We start from the raw sequence: 24,694 nt of genomic DNA, 5'->3' as shown, positions 1-24,694 counted from the left end.
ATGGGCGACGTTTTATCAGGTACGTATGGCTCTTCGAAATATAAGTCATATACGATATTATTGGATTTAATGTGACTGTTAAAGAATAGTATGTATAATTTGATGTTTTAAATACATGTGACCGGGGACATGAAACACGCACCACCTTTGATAATGGAAATACAAAATGCACTTTTCGAAGAAATGCCGTATATATTATGTATATATATATGCAAGAAATTGCATTCTTAATCTTGTTGAAAAATCACGATCCAATTTCCGAAGAAAATCCGTAAATATAAAATATACATTTATGGTAATATAGGCAAGATATTGCATGTTTAATCTTGTAAAAAAAATCCATGTTTCTGCAAGTGTCGCATCGTTTTCGTAGATCTTAGTTCTGACAAGAATTGGACTGATGATAAAAAGCTACAGGTTAATGATCTTGTTGCTGCATATTGTCGCTCAACTCGCTGTTGGAGAAAAAAAAAATCCTCCGTATGAAATCGAATCGTCAGAAGGTGAACTTAGCTTTTACTGGGCACTGGAAATTCATAATTTAATGTACAAGCCTTATGACAAATTGTGAGGAGATGACGTCATCCGCTCTTTATTTTGCACATTCACATTGTTCCAAAAGTTTTTCGTGAAAATTTACAAACATCACAGTATATCATAATTTCCTTAATGTCTTATCCGATTTTGATCAAACGTTTATCGTTGCACTTGCAAAATCTGACCAACTTTTATTTGCCTAGGATTTCCCTTTTAATGGCTTGTTTCTTATCTGGGCAATCCTAAACAACAATACATTTTTTTTTTGGAAGGCTCGCTACAGAAACCTCTTTTTTTTTGGGGGGGGGGGACCTAGGTGTCTGTGATGGGTTCCTTATAGTTTATTTTGTACACCTGTTGTGTGATACAATTTCTGTTTAATTATATTCTATATGCCATGTACCCTGACGACACATATCGATGACTTTCCGTGATATGTACCTTTCTATGTTTTCTGTTCTATGACATCGCTTAAAAATCAAGGACACATCTACGACGTCACACAGTCCTACAGGGCAGTCTTCAACACGTTAGGACTGGCATTGCTCGCCGTGATCGTCATCCTTGTCGTAGTCTTCATCCTCCTTCGCCGCCGAGCTAAAAGAAACAAAGTTGACTGAGTTAACAGCCTAGTGAGAGATTAGAAAGACTTAGATAATATGCATGGCATATATCATTATAAGCAAGTAATTGTCACAGTGAACCTCCTTTCATTCGAATTTGCAGTGGCATGGTGGAATATCTATTTTCCTCTGGCTCATTTGCTTCTGTGTACATGAATGTCAATTTCGTATATGTATAGCACATTCTTAGGACAATGTGCATTCATGACTGGATTCATTCTTTCAAATGGTATGTATGTAAATCACAAGTTGTTGGCCAATGTAAAGCGAGAATTGAATGTTCAACATATCAATAGAAACTGTACTCCCAACTTCTCACAAACAATAATTGTATAGGTCATTAGTGAACACCGCATTATGTGGCAAACAATATTACTAAAACCCGCCCGCTTTTCGACGTTTTAGTCGTACATTTCACGTTATAGAGAACATTAGGGTTTCGGGTTCCTTGACCTGCCCGTTATGTCTATTGATTATGTTGTTGCGATCCTTTTAACAAACAAAAGTTCATAGGATAATAATGCCAGGGCTATAAACAATCATGTTGAATTGGGTCATCCCACGAGACCGACACCCAGAGTCAGACGACGAGTTCGACAAGGTCCACGACTCAGACAGCCCCACAGCCACGGTTCATGAGTTTACACTAGGCAGTCTGCTAGGCAAACAAGGCCCACGAGTTCGACATTACATCACGGGGCGTGATGTGTCAAACTGATTGCCCCCTTTTTTTGCCTACTGTTGGACTTCGCCCCCCCCCCCCCTTTTTTTTTTCTTTTTTTTTTGGGGGGGGGGGGGCCTAGTTCACGTGTTGGACTCACAGTCCTTTTGCCTGTTGTCGAGATCAGGGGCTGTAAGGCTCGTGGGCTGTATTACTCTTGGCTGTATTACTCGTGGATGAATAGAACTCAGTGCATGACGTGAACCCGGTGAAATATGTCTAGAATGAAAATGTCACTGTTTAGAATGTCGAGAAAGCTTCTAGAGATGTTATGATAGAGAAATATGAAAACCATAAAATGTGAGACGTATCAGTGTCCGTTATAAAGATGTGAGAATTAATAATAGACAGTTGATGTAATTGCTAATGAATAAGTTTACTGTAAAGCGAGGAATGTTCGCGTGCATTTTAATTTCGCGAGCACAAAGATTCGCGAAATTAAAATGCACGCGAAAGTTCTTTAGTACACTTTATGCATTGAATGGCAGTGGCAGTTCGCGAAAATTTCATGCTGCAAAAAAAGTTCGTCGGCTTTAATTCGCAAAAAAAAATTCATGCCGCGAATATATCATGTTTTACAGTATTACAGTTTCCATTACAACTAGATAACCCAAGCCAATACATGTAAAATAGGGTGGTTACTGATGGTGACTCACTGCCTAACAAGCAGAAGCAGTATTTCTAAGGCTCTTGAAGTATTTGATATTTCGTCATTACTGAGTGATAAACTGAGTTACATATAGATCAAGTAGATTAGGATACCAGGTAGCAGATTGTTAAATATCACTCACTGATTCTTGTGAGTGACTCTTGTGGAATCTTTTGAGGGTCTATACCGGAGTATTTTTCTAGGAATAACCGAACTTATGCTGTTTCCGATGATTGATATGTGACGTATAGGGCCTACATGCATATAATCTTTTTATAGTTCGATCAAAACCATTTATTTACAATTATGTATGAATGTATGAATATTCAATGTTGTGAAACTCACGTGCGCACTCATGTAAACTCATGTACCCGTTCAACCTCTGGTTGCCATAATATGTGATTTGAATTACATCTATCTGTTTATTTTGCATATAATTGTTACTGGTATCAATGGCTCGAATTCACGAAGGTGGTACAAATGAAACCATGGTTTAAAAGATGGAAAAAAAACATGGAGCGCCAAGTGTCACTTGGAATATTTCGTTACGAAATCAGTCATTTCGTTCATGAACTGATTATTTTGTATCGAAACGACAACATTTTGTAACTAAATGAACAGTTCGTCCACAAAATGATAATTTCGTTAACGAAACGGTCATTTTGTCAACGAAATGACCAATTTCGTAACGAAATATTCCGTGCGACGCTTGGCACTCGTGGTGTTTGCCCATGGTTTAAATCATGGTTTCATTTTGTACCACCTTCGTGAATTCGGGCCTATGTGTTTTAAAGAACTTGATCAACTTTAAAAGCATAAAGCTATTTTCCCCATTTTTTGCATTAAAGTTCACTTTTGTTGAGTTTCTCTCAAATATGCTCTAGATTTTATTTAATAAAAGATAAATAAATTTCTGAAAAGATGAAGCTGCATATACGTCATGTTTAGGCTCTACACTATGTTCATTGTATTCTTGCGTATTGTCATGTCTTATGATACACTATGGACCCTCAATAGTTGTTCATACAGCCTTCACAAAAAATATACTATGTCACAGATTGAATTGAAGATCTTCAATACCGTCACACTCAACACACTCGCCCGCCAAACAGTGGTTGGAAATGACAATTTCGAGCACTGACGTCACCGGCAGACGATATTGCGGTAAATATACTATATGCATAGGTGAAAATTGTGTACACATTCACATACGATTTGGGGTGTAGGCTCGACACAATGGACAGTTTCAGCCCCGACTTGCCGTGACGTCACAGTTCGTCAAGCGAGGAATATGTGGATCAAGAAGAAATGTCATTTTCTAAAACTTGTCATGTATAATGGACCACCTATATGCTCACAACATAAGATTTTGTTTAACCTCTACGTAACACAATTTATAACCAACCCTATAAGATATTGTATACCCTCGTTGTCAACGCTTCTTATGACTTCACATTTCTTGACAAGAGTCGGTAATTAAAACAATGAACATCGATACAAAGAGACTGTCTCAAAGGACCAAATGAAATCGGCCTACTCCGTTAGTGCATAACTGACTACAATAAATGTGTGAACGTTTCCCTATGAACAGAGTACGCGTTAAAATGTTTCTGCCAAGAGGTAAAATGCTTCATAAAATGTTTTCCACAAAATAATAACAAGTTTGTTGCAATATATACACACACACATAAAGAAAACCATGTTAGGAATATAAAGTCGTTGCATCATTTTCATCTAATTTGGAGTATATATCTGATGTGGAAAACACCTTGGAAGAGTTCTAAAAAGTGATGATCTTTCAATAGCCATGCAGTTTGCATATGAAGACTCGATGATGGAATTCTTAGAATTTTGTTTGTGAACTATAGGCTTGCGGGATTCCGGCATAAAAATAATGAATCATGCTGAAATTTTGGTCCCCAAGTTCAGAAAAAAAAAAATTGTTAGAAACCTGAAGTTAGGTCTCAACCAAATCTGTGCGATCCCTTTAATGTGTGCTACACGTGACTAGTAATGCATGACTATACGTGACCCTGCATCACAAAACCACAAAATGTCGCCAGATATGGGTTTTCAGTTGAGCAGATTCTGAAAGAGCAGACTCTAAGCTTTAAAATTATGTGTAACTCAATTCAAATGGACTCTCCTAACCTATCTAAATATTGGAAAGAAAGGATACATTCTGGAAAATGTGAACTGAGAAAGCAGGCTCTGAAGTACAGGGTTTATTCAAGAGCTTAATCTTTACCAAGCCATGCTAGCTGTGGGATGAATAGAACAAAAAACAGGATGTTGACCACCAGAGCAACAACAATGAAGGGGATATTAGATTGAGCTGAAATTGAGCATGCTTCATAAACACATTCTGTAAATGATTAATGCCAACTTTCAATCCAGTAGCATTATTCTTTTCAAAGTAATTGGAGTTGAAAGTGAAGAGTATGGAAAGGGTTTTGAAGAAATAAGAAAAGGGTTCTATAAGAAACATAAGTTTCTGTCTGTTTTATGTTCCCAAACTTTAACATAATATAGAAAAAGACTTGCTCTGTTAGAAAATATGAAAAACTCAAGATTGATTAGGGTGACCCATTTCACCTATTTTCAGTCCTCACACAAAATCTCCGTGTGCGACTTTTTGTTCGTTTTGTGATGCACGGTCACATACAATACAAGAGCAGAACCGCAGGAAATAGAAAGAACAGACGGGTTGATGATCAAACAAGGCAGAATACGAAAGAATGTAATAGAACGCAGGTTTCATCTTGCTCTTAAAGAATTGAATCAGAAATCAAGTGCTAATAATTTGCCAACCCCTCCCCCCCCCCTTTGATATTTTGATGCATGGGAGAATGCCTTGGCAAAGTTTGAATAAGTGATGATCTAGTAGCCACTTTTGTGAATGAAATTTAGATCAATAATCTTTCAATCAATATCTTTCCATTTCTCTTGTGAACTAGGTATTTGAGATTCCGGCATGCTTGAATTACACTGATAGCTCGGTGCCACATTTTTATTCAAGGATGTCTTGCGCATTCATATTTTCCGAAATCCAACTAAAGTACTATGTATAAGTTATTGCGTTCCCTTTATAAACATTTACACATTTTGCTAATAATATTCTTGATATCTTGAATAAATTATTTCCTCCGTAAGACCAACAACACTATAAACAAAAAGAATAACGGCTATTTTAAAAGGCTGAATAATGAGTGTTTATTTATATCGATGAACGGCAGTTTGTCCATGGAAGTTGAGCCCCAATGGAATTAGCTATAATGCTGCTCGTTCTTGTATGCATCTTTTAGCCTGTTTCAGCATAAAATGCGCCAGCTAAAATAATTATTCCAGATTGTTAATCTTTTGTTGTTTCACAGCTATTTATTACAATGGTAATGACATCTTGGTTACTTTCATTATAATCTGTATGCTTGCATTTTCTCTTTGTTTGCAAATACCAATTGTCCCCCCCCCCCCCTCAAAAAAAAATAACTACACAAAAATTAATATCGGCATTAAGAGTTATCAATTCTTTCAACAAGCCCTCTTTTGATAAGCAATCGGTTCTTATATTGCCAGTAACGTATAGGTTCGTTTACCCCCTCGCGGAGTGAAACGAACCATCAATCAAACATTATACATTTTTTTCAAGAATATTCTAGAGAAAGTTGATAAGGGCCTTTGCAAATCAAATCAATTAATGCTAAACTGTGCTACCAGAATAAAGAGGGATATTTTTATTACATACAATTTATTGTATCATGACGAGAGTGGTCTGTTTTATCCCACTTTCCCCAATCATAAGGATAACTTTCATCACAGCCAAGCTGAAATTCCACACAAATTGAGTCTTGACGCATAGACATACACGGTGACATAAAAGAGCTTATATAGCTTCAGTTTATTGAGAGTTGTGACTTGGCTATTACAACGTAGCGTGAGCTTTGAATATTCCTGTTTTGCTTGGGTACTGTTATTTCATGTTAATGTCTATTTTAACCACAACTTGGGGTGGGGTAGCCTCAATCTGTCTCTAACATGATTGATTTATGCACCGGCATTAGCAATGCACCTCACTCATAACCCATTGAATAATTTTCTTTTTATTTTGGACCCCCCCCCCCCCTTTATGGTAAAAAAAAAAAAAATACAGCGTTTGAAATGATAGGTCCATTACTATAGGCAGCCTGTTGCAGTCATTCTGGTTGAACCCAGAGATATATACCATCGAGAGAATTTAACGTACTCAAGCACTCAATATCACCTTCCTATTCTACCTCTCTGACAACAGGCCACTTCACAGTCTCAACCTGAACAAACGTGCCGATATAAACAATTAGGCCTACATGTGTACACGCCTGTACAACCTTCCCTGGAAATGGACTTGTAACTGAGATATTTGAAATATTTGGCTAGGTCTTTATTACAACTGACTGACAAATTGCCCTACCTCGATGAAAAATCAAAGGTCTTTTTTCGAAACTATGCTACATGCATATTCATGCTGTATGGACTATAGATGCCAATCGGAATGTGCTCCTGAAACAAACGCTATCCATGCAGTACGTTTTCATGTAGAGGTCATTGCAGACCGTTGCTGATCGAGCTGGCTTACACCAGCCAGGAATGCCCTGTACTTGCCTGTTTTGTTTTTGTTTTTTCTTTGCTGAAACACCAATTGCTGTTCGTTTCGAATTTGAAGACACAATGATTTCTGTTCGGACTGTTGGGCACTGCGGAGCGATATAATGGCTCACTCACAGACAACGCAAAATGTTTCGTTACAAGACTCCACCGACCATTGGAAATACGTTGTTTTGCTGAGCAGATTTTGCTTCTTACTTTTCGATGGCGGGCTGGCAAAATCTTTTGGAGTGCTGATAGAAGATATGGTCTCTCGCTTCGATAGTGATTACAAGACAATTGCCTTCATATGCAGTTTGCCTTCAGCGCTCTTGACCCTTCTCGGTAAGTATCGTTTTATACATATTCTTCTCTCCCGCTCATAATTCATTTCAATAACTCGTATGTCGGTCGGGGCTACTTAGTACCATCTATTAGGTTAGAGCTGCTACTTTTTTTTTTCAAATCTCCATGCTTTTTGTTACTGCATTGTCATGATTTTGAAAAAAATTGACGAAACGGTATAGCAATACGAAATCAGTTTGAACCTTTTTTCTGAATAACAATCAAGCCCATCGATTGTTAAAAAAAAAATCATCCTTAATTCTCGGTATCGCCAATACCCAATACCTAGGCACCACCGGCGTAAATCCGTACCGAGGAGTGTGGGGGGGGGGGGGAGGGGGAGGGGTGGCCGTGATGGGCGATAGTCATCACAATACAATTACGTTTACAAGCCTAAACACAGGACCGGCGCAACCGTAGAGAGGAGGGGAGCTTGGTGGGACGCTGCCCCCCTCCCCCCCCCCCATCATTTTTTTTTTCGGGGGGGGGGGGCAGAAGATACAAGGAGTGAATGTTTGCATCCTCAAATTTTTTGCATGAAATGATAAGGTGGGAGGGAAGTGGCAGCAAAAAAAAAATGAAAACTCTTTTTTTTTCTTCTTTTTTTTTTTGCTTCTCGAAAATATCAAGAAGGCAAGACTTCCATATGTACCCCCCGCTATGTGTCATGTACATTTAAGCTTCAGGACATCCACATTTTACAAACAGGTATATTTATGTACAAGTATGCAACAAATCAACTTCCCTCTTTATTTCATAATATTTTTCACTTAAATTCGAATATAACACATATCCAACTCGCCGTTCGACAGATTTTCACCTTGTAAACCCCAAAACTGTTTTAGCTCAGAAATCAATTAGACATTACGGTCCCGATGTCTGGAATAACCTACCTGATCAATTAAAGCAGTGTACTTCACTGTTTTCCTTTAAAGCTCATTTAAAAAAGTATTTATTATTGAAATATGTTTCCAGTTAGTAGTTTTTGATCAATGTACTTTTTCTTCTTTTTTTCTGAAGTCTCAGTAAGCCCTGATCCATGCAAAGTGTTTTTTTTTTTCATTCCCTCCCGTTCCTTTCCTTTCTTTGATAATGATATTGCGTACATTCATTAAAGCGTGTACCTTACCCCCAAAATAGGCATGCTACAGCCTTTATTCTCTCTTGCACTGTCACCTGCACACACGACGCACTGTCACTCGCACACACCTACACTTTTATTGTCTACTATACCATGCAGCAGTCAATGGTGCTGCGTGCTGTTTTTTTTTTTCTTGTTCTAAGCGCCAAGTCACTATTTTTACCCACGCCGATGAAAATCGGCAGGGGGTTATGTAAAGGGTTCCGTATGTTTGTTTGTTTGTTTGTTTGTTTGTTTGTTTGTTTTTGTTTGTTTGTTTGTTTGTTTGTTTGTATGTTTGTTTGTTTGTTTGTTTGTTTGTTTGTTTGTTTGTGTACAAGATAACAAGAGAACGGGTAAACGGATTTGCACGAAATGTTCAGGGAATGTTTGGATAATGACAGGAAAGAATCGATTAGATTTTGGTGATAATCGGTTGACCCTTGCAAATTCTGTGTGACCTTGAAGTTTTGACCCCATGGTATAGTGACCATTCCGAAAATTTCCCGTTTCTCACTTTGCGATTTTCCGCTACCATACGAAGACATAAACTCCCCAACGATCCGACTTCGCTGCTCAAATGTTCGTAAGAATTCCGAAATTTACGTTTAGGCCTATTTGAGGGACTATGTCCTTCTAGATTTATGAAAGTTCGTTCTCCGTCATCACAAACTGGCCCGTATTTTGATGATTTTTCAAATTAACATTGATTGTTTTTTTCGTTGGAGGAGCATTTTGCTCGGTCGCAGTCACACTGCACGATATGCGTGCTCAATGTCAATGCGTGTGCAAGGCCGCTGAAAATGCATCGCGCTCTACACTGTTGGTGCAAAATTGCACCGGGGACGTTGCGGCGCTCGTTGGTGGCCGAATACTGGTGCAGTAGACATTTGCATTCAACCCTTGCATTGAATAATTCCCGTAGACACTAATCATAGGGGTAATTGCCTAGGGGGTACGTAAATTTTGTTTTTCTTTTTTGCTTTTGTGGACACCATCAAAGATCGTACACTCATACGACCTTTGATATTTGATGATTTTTCAAATTAACATTGATTGTTTTTTTCGTTGGAGGAGCATTTTGCTCGGTCGCAGTCACACTGCACGATAAGCGTGCTCAATGTCAATGCGTGTGCAAGGCCGCTGAAAATGCATCGCGCTCTACACTGTTGGTGCAAAATTGCACCGGGGACGTTGCGGCGCTCGTTGGTGGCCGAATACTGGTGCAGTAGACATTTGCATTCAACCCTTGCATTGAATAATTCCCGTAGACACTAATCATAGGGGTAATTGCCTAGGGGGTACGTAAATTTTGTTTTTCTTTTTTGCTTTTGTGGATACCATCAAAGATCGTACACTCATACGACCTTTGATATTTGATGATTTTTCAAATTAACATTGATTGTTTTTTTCGTTGGAGGAGCATTTTGCTCGGTCGCAGTCACACTGCACGATATGCGTGCTCAATGTCAATGCGTGTGCAAGGCCGCTGAAAATGCATCGCGCTCTACACTGTTGGTGCAAAATTGCACCGGGGACGTTGCGGCGCTCGTTGGTGGCCGAATACTGGTGCAGTAGACATTTGCATTCAACCCTTGCATTGAATAATTCCCGTAGACACTAATCATAGGGGTAATTGCCCTGGGGGGTACGTAAATTTTGTTTTTCTTTTTTGCTTTTGTGGATACCATCAAAGATCGTACACTCATACGACCTTTGATATCATCACACTCTCGGCTTGCTATAATCAAAATATCCCGCAAGAAAACGGCGTATTTCTCGATTTTTAGCGCTTTTTCCGCGACCCGTCGCGTAGACAATACTCTTAAAACTGGACTTAATTCGCGCGCGCTTGGAAAAGTTCCGATTCTGCACTTTTGACGGTGGAATTTGGGATTTTCGATGGATTTTTGGAGGAGACTTAAGGACTTTCCTGTACGTGAATGAGTGTTAATACCGTATGTGTAATTATGTGATTTGCGTGTGATGTGACTGTAGAACCAAAGATCGTACACTTCAGTGTACGATCTTTGGTAGAACTCACTGGCTGGTGATAAAGCACACTGGCAATTAAGTGGCCGAATTCTGGTAGATGACCGAATGCACATTATGTTTACCCCGACTTTGTACTTAGGCGTGGGTCTGCCGCCTTTGACGGCCCCTCTCTAGTTCTTTTCTGTTTTTTTTTTTCTGTAGCAAAATGTGTTTTGTGTATTAAGATTAAGAGTTTTATGAGTACATATATAATTGGTGTTGTATTACATTGGTATCACATATTCAGATAGGGCCTCATCCACGTCAAGCTCTGCTTATGATGACGGTCCCCTGTATTGATTTCTCCTTTGTTATTAGATACAGTAAGCCTTAATATGTTATTTTGATTCATAATTATGCCACTTCAGACTGAATGTTGTTACGCAAATGATTTTTTTTTTTGTATTGATTTGTATGTATCTGTATCATTTTGTTTTCATTTGCAATTGTATTCGGAGAAAGAAAATGCAGAAATAAACCAAACAAACAAACAAACAAAGTAATGTGAATACGTTTAGGTGGCTTTGGGATTAGGGTTAGAGTTTACTCAGTTTAGGACTAGGGTTTTAGGGTTAGGGTTAGGGATAGGGTTAGGGTTAGGGTTAGAGTTAGGGTAACATTGATCTCGGTGTCCGCTAGGGAAATGCGGACTTCAAAGTTCAGGAATCAGAGGAAGCTCATACAACAATGTACAATGCAGGTGCTAGTGGGGGTACATATGGAAGTCTTTCCAAGACGGCTATGTCGTTTCTCTTTTCTTCTGTTTTTCTTTTTGCTTGACAGATGATTTTGACACCTCCCCCCTCCTTTCAAAACCGAAGCCACGCCCTATATAATACGCACACGCCCGCGATGTGGGCATGAGCTCCTTTTGAGACAGCCACCCAAAAGTGAGTGCGTGCATCCGTATCGCAAGGAAAGTTAGGCTAGGTAGAGTTGTACAGGTCCTAGATCTGCACTGATTTAGTACTAGTGTGATTGGGGTGGCTGTCTCAAAAGGGAGTCTTTCCGCGATGTGTATATAGACCTATACATTAAAAAAAAATGAAATGAAATGAAATCAATAAAATGGTTATATGGATGTCCATTTCTTTGTATGTAATAATGTAGTAGATATTTCCTTATATCTATTGGATTTCTCAAATTTCTTGATATTAGTGAATTAAAGCAATCATCCCCAGGGGCGTCGTTCCGTTTTAATAATGGGGGGGGGGGGGGGAGGGCAAACTATGAAAATTTCATTTCATTTCATTTCATTTCAATTTATTTTCATATTTCTCACATATATCACAATATAAAATAAATTGATACGAAATCTATACAGAACATAATTCAAAATAGAACTTCACCGTAATGTTCAAAAGTTTGTCTTGGTATACACAAGGTCTGTATACATGCGAGTTAAACTGAGATCATAATGCGAAAAAAATATGATGGGGCCTGCGTAAAAGCAAGCTTGTATAGAGCCGCAGGTCCCGTGGTAAAATCAGATTAGGGGAAGCATAAGTACAGATATTTTTAGACCATACTATAATTGGGGGATCCGATTAAAACGAACAAGATCAAATCAAATGTTGCTATATAAAATACAGAATAAAACACTGAAAGGTCACATGTTGCAACTATAACCTACTACAAGTAAGGACATTGAGAGAACAACGACTGAGATTGTAAGGATTTAAGTGGGTGTGGAGGTATAGATGATGACGTAACAATTGGCATAAATACATAAATGGAAGGTGGGCTAAAAGAATTTTGTCGTGAATATAAAATATACACACAAGGACAATGGAGCTCAGGTGTCAAATTCCAGCGGGGTCCTAAACCATGCAGGCCGTGTGACCATGGTAACAGACAGCTGCCACGCGCAAGAATTCCAACAATCGAGTGTAACAATAAAAACTTAGAGAGCGCAACAGGCAGACTGATCGAAGAATAATAATGTACATGGTTAGGATCCCGTCGGACTACTACTAGAAGATAAATGAGATAGACAAGGGAGGAAATACTGAGCAACAAGTACTATACAATATGCATGCCGTAGCTGCTCAAAATATATTGTTTTAATTTTCGTTTGAATGAGGTTAAAGTGGTGCAGCTTGTAAGTTCCGTAGGGAGTTCATTCCAGTACTTAGGTCCAGTGAACATGATAGTTTTTTTCGCAAAAATTGTTCGGGTACGTGGAAGGTGATACGCATAACGTTGGCGGGTTGGATAATCATGAACTGTATAGTTTCTTGTGAACATTTTGGAAAATGCATCTGGTAATTGACCAGTTGAGAATTGAAACATAAACAGGCAAACGTTGTAAGAAAATAACTCAGGAATTTTCAAAATTTTATTGCTTATAAAAAGTTCATTCGTATGCGATAAGTATCCAGCGTGGTTTACAATTCTAATAGCGCGTTTTTGCACAATAAATAACAAATCGATAAGATTTTTAGAAGCATTTCCCCACGCCAGAATCCCATAATTAAGATAGGGAGATATCAAAGTTGAATATATACTCTGTAGAATATTACATGGAAAATAATAACTAAGTTTGTTTAGAACCCCTGTATTTCTGGCAATAATTCTACTTACATAACCAACATGGGTTCTCCAAGATAAATCACTATCAATGTAAAGACCCAAGAATTTTGTGCTGTTGACCTGTGACAAATCAATGTTGTTGATCTTGACAGAAATAGGTAGTACAGGTGGGGAATTACTAAACAAAATATAATGAGTTTTTTCAAGGTTTAAGGAAAGTTTGTTTGCAAAAATCCAAGATTGAACAGAAACAAGTTCTTCATTTATTATGTTTATAAGTTCATCAGGATTTGGATGAGAAAAGAACAAATTTGTATCGTCTGCAAAACAAACGAAGGAAAGGATCTTAGATGAGTTCTGAATATCATTGATATACAAAATGAAAAGAAGTGGACCTAACAGGGAACCCTGAGGAACCCCGCAAGAAATTAACTTAGGTTGGGAATCGTGACCGTGGATACTTACAAATTGTTTTCTATTTGTCAGATAATCAGAAAACCATTCTAGCGCCTTACCCCGAATTCCGTAATGATTTAATTTATAAAGTAAAATATCATGATCTATTGTATCAAACGCCTTTGAAAAGTCAAGAAAAACACCAACAGTATGAGATACATCATCTATAGCATGAGCTATCTTATCAATAAACTTGAGTAATGCGTGAGTTGTACTATGTTTTTTGCGAAATCCAAATTGAGAATCAGTAAATATTTTTGACTGAAGAAGAAAATTAAGGGTACGTTTATACACAAGTCTTTCGAGTATCTTTGAAAAGGAAGTTAAAAGGGAAATAGGACGATAATTACTAACAAAATCTTTTCGCCCTTTTTGAAAAATGGGAACAACTCTGGCTACTTTCATTTTACAAGGAACTTTACCACTAGATAAGGATTGATTCAAAATAAAAGTAAGGGGTGAAATTATTTCATGAATCACGTTCTTTACCAAAAAAATTGTGATTCCATCGTATCCCGAACTTTTTTTGTTATTTAATCTATCAACAATCTTTATTATTTCATCTTCAACAATCGGTACAAAAAATAAAGATGCCACATTCCTATTATCCAGAAAAGAGTGAAATTCCTGGTGCGCTGAAGGGATTTTGAAGGGATATGTGCGAGAGAGGGGAACCAGTACGACCGAGAGGGGAAAGGGTATTATTGGAGGGGCAGGGCGTCGATCCGTTTTCACGATTGGGGGGGGGGGGGGGGGTAGGAGGAGGGGACTTGGAGTTGGAAAATCTGTGCGAGGGAGCGGGGGAGGGTCACGGACGGGTGTGGCAGATCGAGGAAGATCTGGCATTTTTAGACCTGAAATACAGCGATCTGGTGCACACTTTTGGTGAAATTTTGGCTTTTTTTTCAACAAAGTAAGAAGAATAGATATTCACAGATAATTGAATGACTAAATCGTGGTATCTCAGCTCTTGTTCTGCTTGTGCGACATCACTGTGTAGGTCTACAAAGTGATACATGGAAGTTGTCAGGGGAAATGGGAAGGTGTAGGAGGTGGTAGCCCCATCCCACACGACGGAGCTTTTGCATTCGTGATAAGACTGACATAGAACGATCTGATGCACACTTTTGTGGAATACATGTATTCGGAAAATTTTCAACCCCAAAGTGTGCAGAGTCTAAATCAATGGATATAATCCCAGCGGGGAAAAGGTAAATCAAAAGAGGACTGGAACTGAAGTGAAAAGATCTGATGCACACTTCTTGATTGAATACTGTAAGTATTCAGAAATTTGTCAATCAGTGTATGGAAAGCGACGTAATGGGGATATCCCCCTCCCACTCGAAGGAGATTATGCATTTTTTAAGAATCGAAATTGAACGACATGTTGCACATTGGATAAAAGTTTTGGACAGTTTTCTATAATTATACAGTTCGACCTCAATTATCCGGCCTCCTTTTATCCGGAAATCTCTATTATCCGGACGCGTTCACGCAGTGAAGGACTTTTTTTTTGTTCATCCAAAAATTGAGAAAGAACAGTGACTTTAAACTCAATTAAAATTTCTACACAACTCACACGATTTACCTACAATATTCCCGACAGAACTAACATAAATTCACACCACATTATCATCGCAAAAGTAAGCAGTCATGATCTATAGATTCACCATTTGAACCACCGTTGCGGGGTACTCTACCTGCCTAGCTGCCAGTGCACTGGGACGGCAGCTTGGACGGCAGCTATATACATTAGCATTGTGTCTCCCATATCCGGCTATTTCGCTTATCCGGATGAGCGCCGGTCCCGACAAGGCCGGATAATCGAGGTCGAACTGTATTGTATATATAAACACATTTTCATCATTTCGGGAATTATTTGGGGACAAAATGTGTTTGCTCCAACACCCCCCCCCCCCCCCGTCCTCCAGGAGAGACTCCCATACATCCGAGGGAGCTTTTGCAGTTTTAGAATTCAAATGAAAATATTTCGTGAAAATATTTTTGATGGAATTCGGGAGGCTGTCAATCCCCGAAGTGTACTAAAGTTATAAAGGGAAACCAAGATATCATCTCCCACACGACGGAACTTTTGTGACAGACCTGGTGCACACGTTTGATGAAACATTTGAAAATCCGTCAATCTAAAAGTGTACTAAGTCTTTAGGAAAAGGGCCGAACGGGGGAGAGAGACTTTGCATTTTTGGAATCGAACTTCAGCAATGTGGTGCACACTTTGGGTGAAATATTTGGAAAATTTTCTATCAAAAAAAAAAATCACGTCTCGTGAATTATTATTATCATTTTCAGGGGGCGCAATTACTCCCCCCCCCCCCCCCCCCCCAATCGATCGACGCCCTTGGGGAGGGGGTTTGGGCATTTTCGAAATTCATGTGGAAAAATCTCATGCACACTTCTACTGAATTTTGTTTATTTTTTTCACAAACACTCACTCACACACACACACACACACACACACACACACACACAATTAAAGATCTGAAACAGTTAAGGGGGTGAGGGAGGGCAACAGACGGGGTAATAGCAACTCTCCTTTTCCATCTCTCTAGAATATCTTCCTTATGCCATTATCTGGACCCCCTATACAATAAATTGGTCTATAGGTGGCGCCGTTCATCCTGTCGGTCTCGTGGGCCTTCTTTGACTAGTGTCGGTCTCGTGAGCCTCTTTTGTCTAGTATACACAGTCAGACCGCAACGCTGCTGTTAATGAGCTCAAATCAAAAATTTATCGTACGCGCAGGTATTTGCGCATGTCCTTCTCAGCACCCGAGATTTTGCGAGATAATTCAGAGACAAAGTGCATGGTCTACGAGATTCACTTATTGGCAACATGAAGATCTACTATCCGTGACTAATTGACATGGTTTGTGAATATTTGAAATAAATCACACCTTTTACTGCTTACATTATACAAAATGAGCTTATGATACCATTATTCATATATCTGCATTATATCGATATTTTCCAAACGACCCTGAGACAAATTAGAACAAGGCTTTCTATTTATTGCCAACCCGACCCGTTCATAGGTTGAATCACCACATGAATGATAGTCAACGTTTTAGATATACCTGTTATAATAGCACACTAAGAACTGAATTGGTCCCTCGCTTAGAAAACAATAAAAATTGAAAGTCTCGTCGAGTAAAAATCATAGTGTGGCAATTTGAGATACATGCGCTCCCAGGGTATCATTAGATAAATTACTCAGCGATGTATACAGTGGATGATTAATAAGGAATAATTATTCTAATACCAAAAAGAGAGTCCCAAAGAACTCATGTGTGCAAACACAGTGCTAGATCTGTTATTATTGATTTGTATGCTATTTATTAATGCACTCTACTCTTATCTAGTTGTGCCGGCAAAAAAAGTTCAAGCCAAAGTTGAGCTGTCGATCAGAGTGGGGTGTTGTTCTTGTTGTTTACGTGGAGATCTTATACACCAGCTGCAGTTGCCTGAACCTGAGCGCGTATACATACATTGTGCGCGCGCGCACACACACACACCATAGGGTCCTACACTGTCATCTACACACAGTGCATTACTGTTATGTAGAGTACACGTTTACTGTCATTCCGCGAGGTGCGTTCAACTCTCCACTCAGAGGGAATTAACCAATCAGAAACGCGTATTCGCGGCAAACTGAAATCTCGTCAAAAATTAATTGTACAACGCAATGATTTATTCGCCAACCTGACCCGTTCATAGGATCAGTCCACATAAAGTCATTATGGTTTCATAGAATGATATTTCCTCTTTCATTTTATACCTCTTCCATTTTGGTCCACCTTAATTTCGTCGGTCTAGTGTACCCCTTAAGAAGAATGAAAAATATGCAAATTTTGTGTTTTATAATTTCCTTGTTCAGTATATTTTATATGTCATAACCTATCAAGTGGTCGAATTTCATCAAAGTACAACTCTTCAGCTTTTTATCGATATATAAATCATGAAGATTGATAATGTCGTTTAGATTTACAGACACTCTAAAAATGTGGTCTCCCAGCTCATTACGTATTCATGTCCGCGAGGTCCATGCATACGCGTACGATAAATGCGAAGGCTTTTCAGGACGTTGCGGTCTGACTGTATAGGTCTCGTGAGCTTTGTTTGCGTAGTGTCGGTCTCGTGCAATGAGCTTTGTATGCGTAGTGTACTTTGTTTGCGTAGTGTCGGTTTCGTGAGCCTTTTGTGCGAAGTGTCGAACTCATGGGCTGTTTAACTCGTGGGCTTATTTTACTTGATGTCGAACGTTTGGGGTTTATCTACTTAGTGTCGAACTCGTTGGCTGTATAACTAGCAGGCTGTATGACTTATGAGCTGTATGATTCGTGGGTGTCGGTCTCGTGACGTGCATCCGGATCAACGACCGTGATCATCCCTGTGTATGTCCCTAGATGTAGCCTGACTGAATCATCATCTTTTGCTCAGTGATTAAAGAAATGAAGGGGTTTCAATATCTTGACCATGCTTTAGGTCGATACAGAGTATTACTATTTTCGCGAGCGAGCGAAGCGAGCGGGAGCTTGAACAAAGTATGTTTACAAATCCTAAAAAACATAGGTTACTGTTAAGCTCGGCATGTTACGTAAAGTAACACGCCGAAATCAATACAATCAGATTTCTTCTTCTTCTTCCATTTTTCCAAATTTCATGCGGGGGGGGGGGGGAATGATTTTGCAGGCCATCCCCTAGGCTTCCTTCATTTCTTGGAGGATACATCCCCATCCCCCCTTCCCCCCCCCCCCCCCCCCCGGATTTACGCCCATGCTGTGCACAGAGCAGCGCTCTAAATGCATTATGGGATAGCTCAGGGGACAAACTTGCCCCGGTTTTGGCTGCATATGCACTCAGGTCACGTTCCGTCTTTATCCACGGGTATTTTTTGTTCAATTAAGATTTCTTCGTTTTCCATCATCCTTGATAGTGCAAAGACACGTCAGAATAATAATAATAATAATAATAATTGCATTTATATGGCGCTTCATACTGACGTTTCTAAGCGCACTTTGCTACTCATACAAATAGATTAGAAAACACAATAACATTAACAAAATCAGCGTTAACAGTAACAAAAGAAGAAGAAAGAAAAGAAAAGAAAAGAAAAATACATGTGATACAATGGTACAATAATTGATAACTGTGTGCGCCTCCAGGAAAAAAAAATTACAACTGATTAAACAGGTGAGTTTTAAGAAGAATAAGAAGAATGACGTCACTTTCACATCAGCGCTGCCGTGGGAAAGACGTCGTAAACTTTTGTCAACTTGTCGTATTTTTGCTCAAATGGAAGACGTAAAAAGACGTTATATACGTCACGTCAAAAAGACGCAGTCATGATATGTCGTCTTTTTGAAGTAAATAAAGAAAACGGACGTCATTCAGACGTTTCAAACTGACGTCAAAATGCATTTTTGCTCAAATAGAAGACGGCCAAAAGACGTCACACTTGGAACATTTCTCTGACGTCTTTGTGGTAATACAAAGACGTCTTAATGACGTGTAAATTACTATTTTACAGACAAGATGTCATGTCACAATCACGTCAAATAAACATTGTTTATACGTCAATTTATTACTTTTTTACGTCTATTGGTACAGAAAAAAAAAAACGTTTTAAAGATGTCTCAATAACGTTTGAATTACTATTATAAAGATAAAAATGTCATGGCAAAATATCATACATGTTGTTTACACGTCAATTAATGAATTTTGTAAAGTATATTGGTACAGAAAACAAAAGATGTCCCTCGTCTTTTTGATGCAAATAAACAAAGAAAATGGATGTCATTCTGCCGTCATTTTTAAGTCGTGACAGGTTCATTAGTAGTCTATTTCAAGATCTGATGAAGCTGTGGGTAATCTAACTTACCCTGCGCCTAATGTCCTAAATCCTGTACCAAGCAACGTCTATCACCTATTCCTATAGTTGCTAGGCTGTTGTATCACGTTTTTTATATACAGGCAAAAAAGTTGTAATGCTCAATGACATGGTTACTAAAACTGGGTCATACTTTTGTAAACAGTCTGATTGAAATATGAAAATATAAGTTCATAATGCAAATTGGAAGGTTGAATAACATAAGAATAGAGTGTACAATATCTGACACCTTATACTTATGACGAGAAACTGTACTTTTTTCAGACGCGAACTACGACCAGCTGTGATTTCGCTTTAATTTCCTTATAGAATGAATATTAATCATGTTTTATACTTGACTGCATGAAGGAGGTTAAAATATTTCCTCAACAGCACTATTTAATCAAAGTTCGAATGTCTGAATTTCGTGGACATCTTGTGTAGACCATAAGTAGGTCTATTAGGACAGTCTCTGTAAATTGTCTCAATGATTTTTTTTTTCTCACCCTTTAACACAATTCACAGGCCCGTTCGTGTATTCACTGATGAAGATCGTACATCCAAGACTTGTAATCATCAGTGGTAGCTTCATGTGCGCCGTGCCCTTGATGTGTGTGCCGCTGGTCCGGTCCCTACCCCTCCTCGGCTTCCTCTTCGCTTTAACAGGTTAACCCTTAACTGAATTCCAATAGTCAGGATCCTCAGGTCAACTGATTTTAAGGGAAACCAGGCAAAGCCCAAAAATAAATGTGGATTGAGTGAAAACAGCAATATCGGATCATATCAGTGAAAGCTATAGGAAAATCGGACCAATGATTGAAAAATTACATATTTTTATGATTTCAATGCGGCATCCTTGAAAGTATGGCCTACTACACGTCATTACGGTATTTTTACAAAATTAGAAATATACTTGTAGTGAATTCCACAAATTTTCGTTTTTCATGAAAAGGACACATCCATCGACATATTACTAACAATATAAGGGAAATATTCCCCTGCTTTCGAAATAAAAAAAGAAAAAAGGTAAAACAAGCGCCCTACCATTATGGTAGAAAAGTGAAAATATAATGTTGAATATTCTTTCAATTCATCTTTTTTATATTTTTGTCAATAATGACGTCATGAAGTGAATGTGACGCACCGAAATCGACTGTCCGATTTTCCTCAATCGTTCACTGATGTGTTCACTAGTATTGTTGCTTTCACTCATCCACATTTGTGCATGGACTTTGGTTTTCTCTTTATATAGAAAACCAGAGCAGTCAGTGTCAGTGTACATACAAGGTGCATCTAATCAAGAAACTTCAAGCTCATTGGTTTAATCTATAGATAACAGCAGGCACCGCACAACGCAGGTCAAGTGATTGGGGCTACAGGGCTACGCCCAAAATAGCTGAAGTGTATAGTAACAATTCCGTGTACAGAAATTGTTCATAAGTCGAAGTATAAAAGCACTGGATAAATTGGTATCACTCGATCAATTGGAGGTTTCGCAGTCACCATTCTGTCTGGCATGTCTCGTAATACCATGCACCAAGAACTTTCATCTTTTCATGTATTCGAGATCTTCATAGACTGTAAATAATCATAACAATTGATCTGCCATTTTTCTCTCTTTGCCAAAAGGATTTGGAATGTCCATCGTGTTTCTCGCAATCACCATTACTCTCAACGAGTACTTCACGAAGTCATTCATCTTCTTCAACACCTTGAGCACTTTGGGAGTAACTATCGGGGCATTTTGTCTGCCAGTCATAGTGGAGTGGTCACTGACAGCCTACGGATATAACGGTGCTTTTCTCATCCTTGGAGGAATGTGCTTACACACTGTGCCCTGTGCCTTGACGATCCGACCACCAAGAGACGGTAAGACGCTCAAAGTGCACCCCACTGCCACAAAAGAAAATAATAATATTTTGAAGAGCGTTGACAGCCAGTCCTTTACTTCAGACACCTCCCTGTCCACTCCTAATTCCTGCGACAAACAGTCATCGAAAAGCAGTACCACTGATTCGAGGAACGGTAACATAGAAGCGTCACGATTTTCACCACTTCGAAGTGGACTGAAATCGTTTGTGTACTTTGCAGAACCTCTCTACGCCCTTGTAACTCCGTGTTTCATCTTCGGTTATTTCTTCATGTACGCGTGGGTGCTATTTTTAATACCCGCGGCGGAGTCCCTTGGTGTTGAACGTTCGCGGGCTGTGTATCTCGCAAGCATCGCTGGCTTCGGAGGTGTACTCGGAAAACTTGGACTGTTGATCGCAATTTACGCAAAGTTCGACTTGACCCTGGTCTATATAATTTGCTGTTCAGTTTGCGATGTCACCATCTTCATCAGTTCAGTGAATGACACGTATTTGTACCAAGCGTTTATGGCGTTCACTCAAGGTCTCACTGTCTTCGCATTTGATTCAATGGGAGGCGTGATGACAAAGTTAGCTGTCGAAAACGAAGAAAACTTTCCGATTGCCTTTTCCCTAACGTCATTTGCGTGCGGTATTGGCACTCTGATCGGCGACTCTTTATCAGGTACGTGTCATGTTCTGATCGAATTATGTTTTCAATCTATGATCGAGTCATACAATTACTTTTAGCAACATAAACGCTCACGAAGTATGCATCATGTGAAAACAATTATAAATGAATAAAGAGGGGTTTAGGACCGTTCCATTTTTATGCCTCCGCCACGAAGTGGTGCCGGAGGCATTATGTTTTCGGGTTGTCCGTCCGTCCGTCCTTCCGTCCTTCCGTCCGTCCTTCCGTCCGTCCGTAATGAATTTTGTGGACAAGGTAACTATCAAAACCTTTTGATATATCCTAATGAAACTTGGCATGTATGTGCATTAGGGGGTGAAGTTGTGCCTATCAACTTTTGGGTGCACATGGTCAAGGTCAAAGGTCAAAAGGTCAAGGTCAAATACATAGAATTTCACTATTTCCATCATGTCTATGCAATGCCTGAAGATATTTTCTTTAAACTTAGTGTATACATGTATTACCCAATTAAGATACTCTGGTGAAAGTTTGGGTCATGCGGTCATGCGGTCAAAGGTCAAAAGGTCAAGTAAAAATATTAAAACTTCACCTTTTTGCGCTGTACCTTGGAAATTGTTCAAGGTCTCTTCATGGAACATAGTACATATACATGTACTGACTGGCAGTGATTATCTAGAGAATCTAGGGTTCATGGGGTCAAAGTCAGCGGTCAAAGGTCAAGGGCAACACTTAAAAATTTTACTAAATATTTCCCTGATGTTTATGCAATGCCAGCAGGATTATTATTCTTTTTTTACACTAGGTGTATGCATGTTTAACCTAATAGAGATTCTCTTGAAATTTGTTTTTTTCTTTTGTTTTTGCCTCAAAGGTCAAAAGGTCAAAGATCAAGTGAAAGTGCTAAACTAAGTTTTTTCTCCATATCTCGGAAGTGGCTCAAGTTATCTTGAAACGTATATACATATTTATGCATCTTCTGCCTGACAATGATTATCTTATGAATTTTAGGGTCAAAGGCCAGATGAAAATGGTAACAATTTACTATTCAATACAGAAATTGCACTTTTTCTCCATACCTTGAAAATTACTCAATGCATAAACGTATGAATGGGTCAAAGTCAAGTTAAAGTCCGTAAATCCCAAATACAGGCTCTCCTATTCATCCAATTAAACCTAGGTCAAGGAAGGTGAGCATTCAACACATTTGTGACAAACTTGTCATTTTAACATTTTGCCAATTTTGTGAAAATGTAATCACACATTGTCCATATGTACTATTTAGACCTATTAGGAGAATCATGCATGATGGCGGAGGCATACCAGTCGCCATAGCGACATTTCTAGTTTAAACTCTGCGTTTAGAAACGTGAATGTAAAAACGCTGTGAAAATTTAAAAAAAAAATGATAAAAGTATGGATCCTTCAGCATCAATTGAACGTCACGAGTGTGGTTTCCAATTTGGATGTCTTGAACCACGTGAACACAACGGATTATTTGTATTTGATATAGTACATTGTATAGGCCAGGAAGATACAGTACAATGAAGATTAATCGTTTGATATGGAAAGCCGAGTAACCTCTGTTCCTCTACAACTATGAATCTCCTTGTGTTTTTTTCAGCACATTGCTACATTAACCTTCAACAGTCTTCCGAAGTTATCAGGAGTCAGACAAAATGTGAACATGTATTTGACAATTTGATTTTGTGTCCTGGGTTAGCCAAATACAAAAACGATTTTTGTGACATTTATTTTGTTGCATATCCATTATTCTTTGACGTCAAGGTCACATCTATGACGTCACACAGTCTTACAAGGCAGTCTTCAATACAATAGGACTGGCATTGCTCTCCGTGATCGTCATCCTTGTCGCAGTCTTCATCATCCTTCGTCGCCGAGCTAAAAGAAACCCAGGAAACTGCGATTCTTCACAGAGTTAACAGCATTCCCAAGCGTTCATTCCTGAACGTGGAACTTTTAATATGAAGAACAGCGGACTTAAATAATGGATGTATAATTCTTAAAAAATCACAGTTTCTATAAAGAAAGCCAAAACTTCTGTTTGCGAGTTACTTTCACAGCAGTTTTTTTTTTTCAAATGGCCTAAGCGTTCGTGGATAATTGAACATTTGAAAAAATCGTGGGAGAAATATGAATAGCTTCTTTAGGATATCCATAGTAAAACTCAAATTAAGGATACATCATTTATAATTTCCTATTTCCATTAATCTTGCACTGAATATTGATTTTCTGATTCTTCTGATTCCACGTATACGTGTATATCCATTCCAAATATGTGAAATAATAACACTTCTGAACGATGATTTTTGATCCCATATTGAGAAAGAACATTTTCATAATCATAAGAAAATGGGGAAAGCCAAAATTGTTGTCGTAGTCCGGTTTTCACGTGGGACAGTAAAACCACTACACTTTCACTCGCATGTAGGATATAACTGAATAAGCTGAATTTATTTACAATTTGATAACAACAAACTTTGGATCAAAACCTGTAACACAAAGACCTAAGACTGTGTTGACGACTGTCAAACATATGAACTGGTAAACGTTGTGGTAAAGTCTGTTTCGAAGACTGCAATGGACCGCTTGAACACTATGGTAAACACGTTGACCTCTAAAAGAGACCACGTCCACTAAAGGAGATGATC

General features: G+C 38.7%; 1 protein-coding gene across 1 annotated transcript; it reads left to right on the top strand.

Annotated features, from left to right (window-relative positions):
- The first annotated feature begins 1,701 nt into the window (after window positions 1–1,701).
- On the top strand, window positions 1,702–23,965 carry LOC139719899 (monocarboxylate transporter 14-like). The gene is made up of 4 exons (XM_071631283.1): window positions 1,702–1,831; window positions 20,049–20,189; window positions 21,153–22,058; window positions 23,811–23,965. The coding sequence occupies exons 1-4, from the start codon at window positions 1,702–1,704 to the stop codon at window positions 23,963–23,965; spliced, it is 1,332 nt and encodes a 443-aa protein (XP_071487384.1).
- Window positions 23,966–24,694: the final 729 nt, after the last annotated feature.

The sequence above is a fragment of the Diadema antillarum genome, unplaced genomic scaffold (assembly GCF_040938485.1).
Source record: "Diadema antillarum isolate AM-2024a unplaced genomic scaffold, OU_Dant_1.0 scf00000116, whole genome shotgun sequence".
NCBI classification, from domain to species: Eukaryota; Metazoa; Echinodermata; class Echinoidea; order Diadematoida; family Diadematidae; genus Diadema; species Diadema antillarum.
The sequence above is the reverse complement of the archived record's forward strand: the minus strand, read 5'-3'. Positions and strand labels throughout refer to the sequence as shown.